At 49.2% G+C, this 13,680-nt stretch overlaps 1 protein-coding gene across 5 annotated transcripts in view; it reads right to left on the bottom strand.

The window, feature by feature from the left end:
* Positions 1-8,020, bottom strand: part of CD47 (CD47 molecule) — a 49,206-nt gene extending 41,186 nt beyond the window's left edge. For 2 of the 5 annotated variants that reach the window (XM_030582262.1, XM_030582270.1), the window contains exon 1: positions 7,865-8,020. In XM_030582262.1, the coding sequence (XP_030438122.1) occupies positions 7,865-7,910 (46 nt within the window). In that variant the 5' untranslated portion in view covers positions 7,911-8,020. The remainder of the gene's footprint in view (positions 1-7,864) is intronic. The other 3 variants (XM_030582235.1, XM_030582245.1, XM_030582254.1) reach the window with 2 other exon arrangements.
* Positions 8,021-13,680: the final 5,660 nt, after the last annotated feature.

Genomic DNA, 13,680 nt, shown 5'->3' with positions numbered 1-13,680 from the left:
CCCCTTCTTCCCCACAAAGCTCAACCACGGCCTCCCCAGCCCAGACACCCCCAGCCCAGACAGCCAGAGGGAGAAACAGCCTGATGCTTGGGACTAGGCTTGCATGGAGTTTCTTGTGTGGTTGCACTGTCACTCCCACTAAGGGCGTGCTGGGAATTGCAGCAGCCAGGAACCCTCTAGCTCCCTCCCCCTCTCCCCAGCAGTATCTTCTATGGGCGAGCTGGGTTCTGCCAGGTCCAGTGGCCCCTAGTGGCAGCACACACAGCAGCCCATTTCTGTGAGGGAAAGAAAATTCAGCATTGCACAGTGAACAACATTTCCCAGGAGTAAAAGTAGTTCCAATTCCACTGACTTCATTTAGATTACTAACATGTATAAGTGCCTGCAGAATCATTGCATGTATCTGACAACCAACTATAGCTAGTAAAGCTTTTTTTCCAACTGGAACAGCTATTTGCAGTTCCAGTAAGCTTTTCCAAGCCTTGACCAATGATCACTTCCACTCCTCTCCCCCAAAAGCAGCTGATCCTTGAACTATATTACTGTAACACACTGCCACTAATCCCTGGGTTGGCCATTAATGTAACAAGCATAAACGAACTTTATATATACTACAGTGTTAGTTGGCACTTTGTAATGAAAAACACACACACATATTGCTTTGGTCAAACAAAACAATCACTTAGCTTACTCATTGAACTTTCTTGACTATACCCTGAAAAAACCAAAACATAGTAGAACTGTACATAAACCTAAACACTATCATAGATTGTATAAACTTTATTTTAAAAAGTTTAAGTTAATATTAAGCAAATACACACCATTAAAAATGACATTGATGCCCTGATACAAAAAGTGAATAAATGACAACTAATATTTTTAATACTTCAGCTTTCACATTTAAAAAAAAAAAAGGTTCAACAGAGTTCACTGCACAAGGACAAGTTACAGCTTATAGGATGAGTTTGGCAAAAACATTATATGAAAAAAGTTAAACTTATACCAAAGAATGTAAATATTTTCCATTCTGACTTTAACACTACAGTATAGGAAAGTAGGTTATTTACCAAGTCTCGTGAAAAACATGAAATCATCTAAACCACTAAAAATAAAAAGTACAGTAGAACCTCAGAGTTATGAATACCTTGGGAAAGGAGATTGTTTGCTGGGTCATTACACAAACTGAATCTATTTCCCCATGTTAAGTATCCTCACACCTTCTTGTCAACTGTCCGAAATGGGCCACCTTTATCATCACTACAAAACTTTTTTTTCTCCTGCTGATAATAGCTCATCTTAATTAATCAGCCTCTTAGAGTTGGTATGTCAACTTCCACCTTTTTATGTTCTCTGTATGTATATATATCTTCTCACTATATGTTCCATTCTGTGCATCAGATGAAGTGGGCTGTAGCCCACGAAAGCTTCTGCTCAAAAAAATGTCAGGCCATGTCTACATCTAAAATTTTGCAGCGCTGGTTGTTACAGCTGTATTAGTACAGCTGTATAGGGCCAGCGCTGCAGAGTGGCCACACTTACAGCAACCAGCGCTGCAAGTGGTGTTAGATGTGGCCACACTGCAGCGCTGTTGGGCGGCTTCAAGGGGGGTTCCGGGAACGCGAGAGCAAACCGGGGAAGGAGACCAGCTTCGCCGCGGTTTGCTCTCGCGTTCCCGGAGCCACCCTGCAAACCGCAGGGAAGGAGAACCGCTTGCTCGGCGGTTCGGGGAACGAGAGCGCAAACCGGGAAAGGAGACCAGCTTCGCCGCGGTTTGCTCTCGCGTTCCCGGAGCCACCCTGCAAACCGCAGGGAAGGAGACCTGCTTGCTCGGGGTTCCGGGAACCAGAGAGCAAACCGCGGCGAAGCTGGTCTCCTTCCCCGGTTTGCTCTCTCGTTCCCGGAACCCCGAGCAAGCAGGTCTCCTTCCCTGCGGTTTGCAGGGTGGCTCCGGGAACGCGAGAGCAAACCGCAGCGAAGCTGGTCTCCTTTCCCGGTTTGCTCTCTCGTTCCCCGAACCGCCGAGCAAGCGGTTCTCCTTCCCTGCGGTTTGCAGGGTGGCTCCGGGAACGCGAGAGCAAACCGCGGCGAAGCTGGTCTCCTTCCCCGGCTTGCTCTCTCGTTCCCGGAACCCCGAGCAAGCAGGTCTCCTTCCCTGCGGTTTGCTGGGTGGCTCCGGGAACGCGAGAGCAAACCGCGGCGAAGCTGGTCTCCTTTCCCGGTTTGCTCTCTCGTTCCCTGAACCGCCGAGCAAGCGGTTCTCCTTACCTGCTTGCTCGGGGTTCCGGGACCGAGAGAGCAAACCGGGAAAGGAGACCAGCTTCGCCGCGGTTTGCTCTCGCGTTCCCGGAGCCACCCAGCAAACCGCAGGGAAGGAGACCTGCTTGCTCGGGGTTCCAGGAACGAGAGAGAGCAAACCGGGGAAGGAGACCAGCTTCGCCGCGGTTTGCTCTCGCGTTCCCGGAGCCACCCAGCAAACCGCAGGGAAGGAGACCTGCTTGCTCGGGGTTCCGGGAACGAGAGAGCAAACCGGGAAAGGAGATCAGCTTGATTACCAGAGGCTTCCTCCTTCCACGGAGGTCAAGAAAAGCGCTGGTAAGTGTTTACATTGGATTACCAGCGCTGGATCACCAGCGCTGGATCCTCTACACCCGAGACAAAACGGGAGTACGGCCAGCGCTGCAAACAGGGAGTTGCAGCGCTGGTGATGCCCTGCAGATGTGTACACCTTCAAAGTTGCAGCGCTGTAACTCCCTCACCAGCGCTGCAACTTTCTGATGTAGACAAGCCCTCAGTCTCTAAGGTGCCACAAGTACTCCTGTTCTTTTCGCGGATACAGACTAACACAGCTGCTACTCTGAAATCTGAAATGTTCGTAACTCTGAACAAAATGTTATAGTTGTTCTTTCAAAACTTTAGAACCAAACGTTGACTTAATACAGCTTTGAAACTTTACAATGCAGAAGAAAAATGCTGCTTTTAACCATCGTAATTTAAATGAAACAAACACAAAAACAGTTTCCTTATCTTATCAAGTCTTTCTTTCTTTCTTTCTTTCTTTTAGTATTTTATGTTTAACACAGTACTGTACTGTATTAGCTCTTTTATTGGTCTCTGCTGCTGCTTGAGCTCATATTTCTGGTTCCAAATGAAGTGTGTGGTTGATTGGTCAGTTTGTAACTGAAGTTCTACTGCAGGGGTCAGCAACCTTTCAGAAGTAGTGTGCCGAGTCTTCATTTATTCATTCTAATTTAAGGTTTCGCATGCCGGTAATACATTTTAATGTTTTTTAGACCATCTCAGTCTATGTATTATATAACTAAACTAGTGTTGTGTTGTAAAATAAACAAGGTTTTAAAAATGTTTAAGAAGCTTCATTTAAAATGAAATTAAAATATTTATCTTATGCTGCCAGCCTGCTCAGTCCGCTGCTGGTCTGGGGTTCTGTTTACCTAGGCCAGCAGCGGGCTGAGCGAGGCCTGTGGCCTGGACCCCGGCTGGCAAGGGTCCGGCAGCCAGAATTCCAGACCAGCAGCAGGCCATGCAGGGCCGGCGGCTGGGACCCAGAGGGCTGGGGGCAGAGGGCTGGAGTCAGGGCTGGGAGTTGGGTATGTGGAGGGGTGGAGATGTCAGGGCAGAGGGGAGCCTGGGTATGTGTGGGGGTGCCAGAGTCAGGGCTAGAGTTGTTGGGAACTGGGGGGAAATGGAGTCAAGCAGAGGGCTGGGTGTGTATGAGGGAGGTACAGGGCTCAGGGCAGGGGTCTGGGGTGTGTGCGAGCAGAGGGCAGTGTGTGTGGGGGGGGGTCAGGGGAGAGGGCTGGGTGACTGTCCCCCTAAGAACTCCCAACCCCCCTGCTCCTTTTCTCCTGACTACCTCCTTCTGGAATCCCTGCCCCAAATGCCCCCCAGGACACCACCTCCTATCTAAGTCTCCCTGTTCCTTGTCCCCAGACTAGACCCCACCCCCTACCTATCCCCTGACTCTTATCCACACCCCCATCCCCAGCCAGACCCCCAGGACTCCCATGCCCCGTCCAATCGCTCCCTGCCTCCTGATAGGACCCCCAGAACTCCCAACTCATCCAACCCCCCCCCAACTCCTGGTCCCCTGACCACCCCCTCTAGAGACCCCCCCATCCTAACTGCCCCCCCATGACCCTCCTTGCTTCCAGTGCCTTGACTGCCCTGTCTCCTATCCACCCAACCCCACCCCCTGACAGACCCTGGGACTCCCATGCCCCATCCAACCCCCTCTGCTCCCTGACTGCCCCCTCCAGAGACCCCCACCTCATCACCCCCCATCCAACCCACCCTGTCCCCTGACCTCCCCCACCCCTTATCCAACCCCCCCAGCCCTGGGCCCCTTACCATGAGGCTCCACACAGAGCTAGACATGCTGCCCTGCAGGAGAGCACAGCCCCGCCCCTCAGAGTGTTGCGTGCGGCGGCAGCAGAGCTCCAGTTGAGCGGGAAGCGTGTCTGCCTCCCCGCAGAGCCAAACGCTGCCCCGCGGGAGTGCGCAGCCCCAACCCACAGAGTGCTGCGTGCAGCTGCAGGGCTCCAGGGGAGGGGAGAAGGCGGGGGAAGGGCCAGCAGCTTGCTGCACCTGGCCCGGCGCTCCAGGTCGGAAGCACGGACCCACAGCTTGCCATGCCCGGAGAGTGGGGTCATTTGCCCACCCCGTGCGCACGGCTATGCTTCTGCTTCCTGCCCCTGCGGGAGGAGCTGAGGGCAGAGGACAGCAGGCAGGGCTGGGCAGGATTTTTTAGTGGCACGCTGGAGTCCCGGCAGGCTCCAGCGTGCCATTAAAAATTGGCTTGCGTGCCGTCTTTGGCACACGTGCCATAGGTTGCCGACCCCTGTTCTACTGTATTAACTTAAATGTTCCTTTAAATTAACTACTAACATAAAACTCTTGAGAGTTATCACTTTGTCCCAGATTCAGCAAGGTATTCCAGCACAAGACAGTCCTATTAAGCTAAAGGGACTACTCATATGCTTAGATTTAGGCACATTACTTGACTGGGCCTGTCTGTTGACTTCATATAGCTGATTCCTGGTTTCAGCTTTTCATGATCCAAGGAAGACATACATAGGATCACAGAACGGGAAGGGACCTCAAGGGGTCATCTAGTCCAGTCCCCTGCACTCATGGCAGGACTAAGTATAATCTAGACCAGGGGTCAGCAACCTATGACACGCATGCCAAAGACAGCACGCGAGCTGATTTTCAGTGGCGCTGTCAGACTGGAGTTCTGGCCACCAACCCCACTCAGCCCGCTGCTGGCCTGGATGGACAGAACCTTGGGCCGGCAGCAGAGACCCCAGTTAGCAGGGGCTGGCGGATGGAACCCCAGACCGGCAGTGGTTCTGTCTGCTGGCCCCTGCCAGCCGGGGTCCCCGCCACCGGCCCCACTCAGCCTGCTATCAATCTGGGGTTCTGTCTGCCAGCCCCTTTAAAGGTAAAATGTATTACTTGCACACGAAACCTTTAATTACAGTGAGTAAATGAAGACTTGACACAACACTTCTGAAAGGCTGCCGACTCCTGATCTAGACCATTCCTGACAAGTGTTTGTTTAACATGTTCTTAAAAATCTCCAATGACGGACATTCTACAACCTCCCTAGACAATTTATTCCAACGCTTAACCACCCTGACAGATAGGAAGTTTTTCCTAATGTCCAACCTAAACCTCCCTTGCTGCAATTTAAGCCCATTGCTTCTTGTACTATCCTCAGAAGTTAAGAAAAACAACATTTTCTCCCTCCTCCTTGTAATAACCTTTTATGTACTTGAAAACTGTTACCTTGTCCCTCTTCAGTCTTCTCTTTTCCAGACCAAGGGTACGTCTTCACTACCGGCCGTATCAGCGGGTAGCAATCGATTTCTCGGGGATCGATATATCGCATCTCATCTAGATGTGATATACTGATCCCCGAATGAGCTCCTGTCGACTCCGGAACTCCACCAATCCGAACGGCGGTAGCGGAGTCGACAGGGGAAGCTGCGGACGTTGACCATGCACCGTGAGGACGGCAGGTAACTCAATCTAAGATACTTCGACTTCAGCTACGCTATTCATGTAGCTGAAGTTGTGTATCTTAGATCCATTTCCCCCCTAGTGTAGACCAGCCCTAAACAAGCCCAATTTTTTCAATCTTCCCTCATAAGTCATTTTTTTTAGCCTTTACTCATTTTTGTCGCTCTTCTCTGGACTCTCTCCAATTTGTCCACATACTTCCTGAAACGCGGTGCCCAGCACTGGACACAATACTCCAACTGAGGCCTAATCAGCACGGAGTAGAGCAGAAGAATTACTTCTTGTGTCTTGTTTACAACACTCCTGCTAATACATCCCAGAAGAATGTTATCTTTTTTGGGAACAGCATTACACGGTTGACTCATATTTAGCCTGTGGTCCACTACGACCCCCAGATCTCTTTCTGCAGTACTCCTTCCTAGACAGTCATTTCCCATTTCGTATGTGTGCAACGGATTGTTCCTTCCTAAATGGAGTACTCTGCATTTGTCCTTATTGAATTTCACTCTACTTACTTCAGATCATTTCTCCAGTTTGTCCAGATCATTTTGAATTTTAATCCTATCCTCCAAAGCACTTGCAATCCCTCCTAGCTTGGTATCACCCACAAACTTTATAAGTGTCTATGCCATTATCTAAACCATTGATGAAGATACTGAATAGAACCAGACACAGAACTGATCCGGGTGGGACCCCACTCGTTATGCCCTTCCAGCATGACTGTGAACCACTGATAACTACTCTCTGGGAACGGTTTTCCAGCCAGTTTTGCACCCACCACATACTGGCTACATACAGGATGCATTTCCCTAGTTTGTTTATGACAAGGTCATGTGGGACAGTATCAAAAGCTTTACTAAAGTCAAGATATACCACACCTGCTGCTTCCCCCCATCCACAAGGCTTATTAAACTGTCAAAGAAAGCTATCAGGTTGGTTTGACATGATTTGTTTTTGACAATTCCATGCTGACTGCCACTTATCACATTATCTTCTAGGTGTTTCCAAATCGATTGCTTAATTATTTGCTCCATCATCTTTCCAGGTACAGAAGTTAAGCAGCCTGGTCTGTAATTCCCCAGGTTATTCCTATTTCCCTTTTACTAGATTGATATGACAAGAGAATTTATTTATTTACACAATTATATAATTATGTTGTAGGGGCCTCTGTGCACACACACTTCAAAATATGTAGCACAGGTCTCTGTGCATATACACTTCTAAGAACATACAAAGGACTATAACATACCCCAGAACGTTAAACATCAACGCAAAAATTAGCTGGGTTCCCCAATGCCAGTCGCCTGCTCTTTGGGGGTACTGAGCACCTGCCACCCCCACTGCCTGCAAGAGAACCTGGGGGTGCTCGGCAGTGAAAAGCCAGCCACCCCCTCCCCCCCGCAGGAGCCTAAAGACAGGTGGCGAAATGTAACTTCCACCCACAGAGGCTATATGGGAACGTGGCTTACACCGCTCCCAAGGCAGAGCCTGGCAGTGGGCTCGGAGGGAGCAGCCCCACCCGGCTCGGTTCCCAACACAGACACACACGTGCCCCCCTCCCCGCCCGGCCCGGGCTCTCCCAGGGACCTCTGCGGTGCCCGCCGCTTTCAGCAGAGCCGAGGGCAGGGCCGCGGCCCCCCCTCCCCACGCGGCGCCCGAGCGCGACGAGCCACTACGGGCTGGCGGAGGGGTCCGGGCCCGCGGCTCGTGCCGCTCGGTGGCAGCGCCAGGCCCCGCCATGCCCGCCCGGGCGCCGCTGCCCGATGCGCCGGGCCAGGGGCTCTAGGCCCGGGGGGGGGGGGGGAAGCGGCGCGCGGGGACTCACCCGCGCACACGGCGCCCAGCAGCACCCAGGCGCCCAGCGCCCACATGGTCCCGTCCGCGAGGCGCTGCTCGGTCCAGGAAGCCTCCCCGCCTCCGCCGCGATGCGAACCGCGCTGGCCAGGGAGCCGCCCGAGCTGACGCGCTTCGCAGCCGGCGGGGCGGGGCGGGGCCGGCGGGTTTCGCTTTCGGTTCCCCGGGGCAGGGAGAGAATCCCAGCCCGAGCGCGCGAACGTTAGCGGGGGAGGCGGGGACCCCAGCGCGAGGGGCGGATGGCGGCGATCCCAGCGCAAGGGGGCGGATGGGATCCCAGCACGAGGGGGCGGGGATTGGGATCCCAGTGCGCGGGGTCTCTTGGTAGGGTCAGGGTGAGTCCTGCGCAGTTTCAAGTCTTTTGTAGGCTCCTGGTCTCTGCCCAGGCTCCTGGACCCTGTGGGGAGACACTGTCAAACTTGCAATACACTGTATTGCCAACCCCAAGAGTTAAAAACTCGCGAATCAGCCCCCTCCCTCTCCAAAGAGAATGGCTTAAAATCACAAATAAAAATTCACTTGGGGATCTTTTTATTTGGTGTTTGAGGTCTTCAGCTGAACTCAGGGCACATTTTCTAGCTTTCCTCCACACATTGAGACCTAAAGTCTTCCTTTTTCTTAAAAAAATGAAGTCAGGGATTCTCATCTAATAACACACCAAAACAAAACATAGCCTACTAAGGCTATGTCTACACTACGCATCTTTTAGCAACACAGCTGTGCCACTACAGCCGTGCCACTAAAAGGTGGGCAGCATAACTGCTCCTTGTAGCCGAGCTCTCTCCCACCAACAAAAAAATTCCACCCCTAACGAGAGGCAGGAGACAAAGCACTGTTCACACAGACACTGTTCATTGGTAAAACTTTTGTCTTTCAGGGGTGTGTGTAATCCTTGTTCCTTATCCTATTCATTCTCTGAATGCCATCGCCTCAGCCCTGCAAAACCTGTAAGACATCCCCTGTAGCTTGCAAACTCTGCAGGGACTCCTGTTATGGAGGAATTCACAATGTTTTAAAACTAGAGGGTCACACTTCGTTGCTCATGCAGGCCGATTTGTGTATGTGTTATTCAACTTAAGTGCAAATGGAGGCCTGGCTGGGGAGGAACTTGCCAGAGTGGGTGGTGAGGGGCCTGGTTGAAGGCTGGCCTGAATGACTGTCAGGGGCCCAGCACGGGTGCAGGAAAGAGGAGGCAAGGGTCCTGGTTGGTAAGGGAAGGAGCTGCCTGCAGTGGGATGGGAGGGGCAAGAGACCCAACTGGGTGTACAGCTCACCTCACATACGCAGTGAAGTGTGTGGCCCTCTAATAAGTGAATAGGCTACAGCAGAGAGCAACAGGGAACTTTCTCTGCCTGCAGCATTCTGTAGGCCAGATAGTGGAAATCGGGCTTTTCCTGTTTTCTGATTGTTACCAGAATCAATAGGCTTCTGCCCATTGATACCTAGAACATTCCCTCATATGCTGGAATTGATTGACTACAGTTTTCAAAAGTAATTGTGCTGCATACATACAAATGCCACAGAGTTGAGAGTAGGGCCTCACTTCACTCTGTCCACTAATTAAATACCTTAAGTGGTAAACTTTATTAAATTGGAGTCAAGGTTGTAAATAGGGAGTGGAACTTAGCCTGGAAAATCATCCTGCAAAAAAAATTAGGAAGTATGGAATGGTGGAGCTGAATTCATCCAAGCAGCCTTAACTCTGTCCATGTCACCTCCCACAAAACAATTAAAAAACAGGAGAGAATGAACGCAATCTTCAAACATCACTCAACATCATCACCAATCTTACCTACTTTAGGATAAAACACAGTTGTCAGTAAAACAAATGCTGTGCCACTGGCTTGCTGGGTGACCTTGGGCAAGTCACTTCACTGCCCTGTGCCTCAGTTTTCCCATTTGTAAAAGGGGGATGATGCTAGTAACTGCTTTGTAAAGCACTTTGAGATCTACTAATAAAATGTGTTATTGAAGAGCTAGATATTATTTTATTAATATTTTATTTTTATTATTGTGGTTTATTTGATGTCTCTTCACCAAAAGTGACCACATTCTGGGCTATTTTTCAAGACAATTCCCTCCAAAATTATATGCCATTTCCAGTCTAAAACATGTTCTGTCCTGGGCACAGAGAGCTGCAGACTGGAGTTCTGGGACAATATCAGATTTGTGTACAGTTGTATAGTATGGTGCCAATGAGAGAAATCTGTATGCACACTCTCTTTCTGCTGCAGAGTCCAGAGGGGTACAGCTGCAACACACCCACTCATCCCTGTTGCCAAGGCAGTATATATAGCACACCCACACCCTGCTGCAAAGGCAGCATATATAATATACCCAAAACCCTGCCGCCAATACAGCCATAGAGCACACACTCTTCTAGCTGCCAGGAGGCCTGTTCTTACCTATGGGAGAGATGCATGCTCTTAGTGTCAGGTGTTTATCTGTAAATTACAATGGTAGTCTGTGTTGCTGAATCCCAAGGATGATGCTGTGTGTACAGCTTCACTGTGCCATTAAGCTGGGTGCGGATCTGCAGCATGCACTACTGTAACTCTGCACCAGAAGTCTGCAGTACTCTACCCCCCTTCTAAGTTCTTGGGGCTGGGTATGCAGCACCCTCCTTTTCTGTTTCCAGTGCTTGTGGTTTCTACTGAAATGATCTACCGCTGTGCTGTCACTCCCTGCTGCAGGGCTGTCAAGCAAACTGCTTGTTGCCAAAAAGACTGTGTGCCTTTTACCAAGTCCTCTTCCGTCATCAAGGCACTGCATGCTAGTGTCACCACTTTCTACCCTTGCTGTCATGGGATACCATGTGCTTATGCTCATTTGGTTCCTGAGGCCCCTGGGGCATATGTAGCAGCAGTTCTCAAATGTAGAGGCAGAACTGCACTATCATTTACATATTTAATATACGGTTCTATTTTTATGGATAAACATACCCATGTATGGTTGTAAAAATGTATGTTATATACACCCTGCCTAGGAGGCACAGTAACTTTCAATAGGCTATCTAATCTAGTCTCTAGTATAGCTACCAGTAGGCACTGATTTGCAATTTCAGATTCTTATTCCGTAAAGTGAAGCTGACTGTTATATGTGGTCACATTGGAAATGGGTAGAGACAAGTGTCACAGACACAGAGAATTGTCAGGGAGGCAGCTGACTGCTGTAGCTGGCAGGGAAATTCAGAAGAGTAGCATAAATAGGCCTGCATGCCTGAAGCCTCTTCAAAGGCTACCCGCAATAACAATTTGTCAGACTGACAGGGTGCGAGTGGCATTTCCTTCAGCGGCAAGAGAGCAGCCAGATCTCCATCTGTACACTTGGCATCTCCACAATACATTAATCATAAACACTGTCCATTAGTTTAACACTCACATTAACAGTCCCATGTCCAGAAGCCATGGCACAGCATTATAATAATAAATAACATTTTGCACTCATCTGTAAACCTCATTGTCTTTTACAAAAGTGAATATTGTTAGCTCCATTTTATTGATTGGGAATCGGAGGCACAGAGAAGTTAAATAATTGGAATAAAGATACATAATGAGCCAATAGCAGAGCTAGGAACAGAATCCAGTTTACCAGATTTCCAGTCTTCTGAGCTAACCATTGTCCAAGTCCTGGGGGTATAATCTAGCTATGTGACTATGAATCACAGCTCTGTAGTCTGTGACTTTTGTTTATTGGAAAACTCAATCCTGCACCTTTATTATTGCTCTCAAACAAAGTATGAGAATAGACAATTTTTTCTCACTCCTACTATAAGTGATTATAAGAGGGATCCTGTCTTGAGCAAGAGGTGGGTAAATAGGATCAAAGTCAAGACAGAGTATTCATAAATAATTACAGTCACACCATGCTTTTCAAAAGATAAACATTGCAGAGTAGGCAATGCTAACCAGAGATATAGGTTCTACTTGGGCTCGGACTTGGCCTCTCCTGGTGAGCCCCTCTGTCTGCTTGCCATGAGAGAGGACAAAGAGATACATCTATTTCAGTTTCATTTGACATATTTCATTAAGTTACTGATGTCTGTAAGTATTCGTGGAACTCTAAGCACCAACATATGAAAGGTTCCATGAGAAGATCAAGCTAGGTTCAAAATCCAACAACATTTCCAAAAGAACTTGTCAAAAATAGAAAAACAATTTGGCAAAAAAAAAAAAACAAAAACAAAACCTTTTCAAAGTTGTTTCTGTTTCACAGGGATAGAAATGGAATAATGTTGTGTTTTTTTTCCAGACTTTTTTTGCAAAATATTTGTTTGAAAAATCCTGAAATTTCAAAATTTTATTTCCCTCTTTTATTCCCTTTTTCTACTCAGTACAATACAATTAATAGTGTGCAGTTTTTTAATTCCATTTTTTTTATTGGTATCTTTCTTTCAGATACTCCTCTGGGGGTTTGTCAAGCATCTTTTTCCTTCAGTGGCTTCGGGCACCTGGCAAATGTATTAAATTAAAAGCCCCCCATGCTGATAGGGCCACGGAATTCAATGAGAATTTTGCTATTGAGTTCATTGGATGCCTAATCAGATCTTTAATTAGCTACTTACTTTTACATCACAGAGCAAGATAGGGTTTGATTGAGGCTCAGGTTAAATAAAAAAGACCTCTACGTCTGCCAGAGAGAGTCTGACATCTTCTTCTTGGGTATCATGTAATCTCTGATCCAGCGTGAGAGCATTGGAATTATGGCATTGACAAAGGACTCAATCAAGTAACAATAGAGTAGGCTGCTTCTTGACAAGCAATTGTGGGCTGATGGAGATAGGCCAACATTCCTTAGGCCTTGGCTACACTACAGAGTTGCAGCGCTGGTGAGGGGGTTACAGCGCTGCAACTTAGGATGTGTACACACTTGCACAGCACGGCCAGCGCTGCAACTCCCTGGTTGCAGCGCTGGCTGTACACCCGGTCGAGCCTCGGGTGTAGAGGATCCAGCACTGGTGATCCAGCACTGGTCAGCAAGTGTAGACACCCACCAGCGTTTTTATTGACCTCCGTGGCATAAGTAGGTATCCCAGCATACCTTAGAAGCCTCTCTGGTAATCATGCAAACTCCACTGTCCTGGGCTCACCTGACCCCTCCTTTAAATGCCCCGGGGAATTTTAAAAATCCCCTTCCTGTTTGCTCAGCCAGGTGTGGAGTGCAATTAATCAATCAATCAATCAGCGACCATGCCTCCACGCACCAAACGAGCCCCAGTATGGACTAATGCAGAGCTGCAGGACCTCATAAGTGTTTGGGGAGAGGAGGCTGTACAAGCACAGCTGCGCTCCAGAAGGAGAAATTATGATACCTATGGGCAGATATCGCAGTTCTTGATGAGAAGGGGCCATGAACGGGACGCGTTGCAGTGCAGGGTCAAAATAAAAGAGCTGCGCAGTGCTTACTACAAAGCTCATGAGGGAAATCGCCGCTCAGGAGCTGCCCCCACAACTTGCCGTTTTTACCAGGAGCTCTATGCCATACTTGGGTGTGACCCCACTGCCAATCCTAGGAGCACGATGGAGAGTTCAGAGCAGGGAGAAGTGGGGGAGGGTGTAGAGGAAGGCGACAGTGAGGCTACTGGCGTGGAGGGAGACACCCCGGAGTCCCAGTACACATGTAGCCAGGAGCTCTTCTCAAGCCAGGAGGAGGCTAGCCAGTCGCAGCAGCAGGAAGTTGATGGTGAGGAAGAAACTGAGGATCGTGCTCGGGGTAAGCAGATTTTTATGTTTTGGGAGAGGAGGGTTTGGGTTATGGCTGCCTGCAGGCATGCCTAAACGTGGAATA

Source organism: Gopherus evgoodei, chromosome 1, assembly GCF_007399415.2.
Source record: "Gopherus evgoodei ecotype Sinaloan lineage chromosome 1, rGopEvg1_v1.p, whole genome shotgun sequence".
NCBI classification, from domain to species: Eukaryota; Metazoa; Chordata; order Testudines; family Testudinidae; genus Gopherus; species Gopherus evgoodei.
The sequence above is the reverse complement of the archived record's forward strand: the minus strand, read 5'-3'. Positions and strand labels throughout refer to the sequence as shown.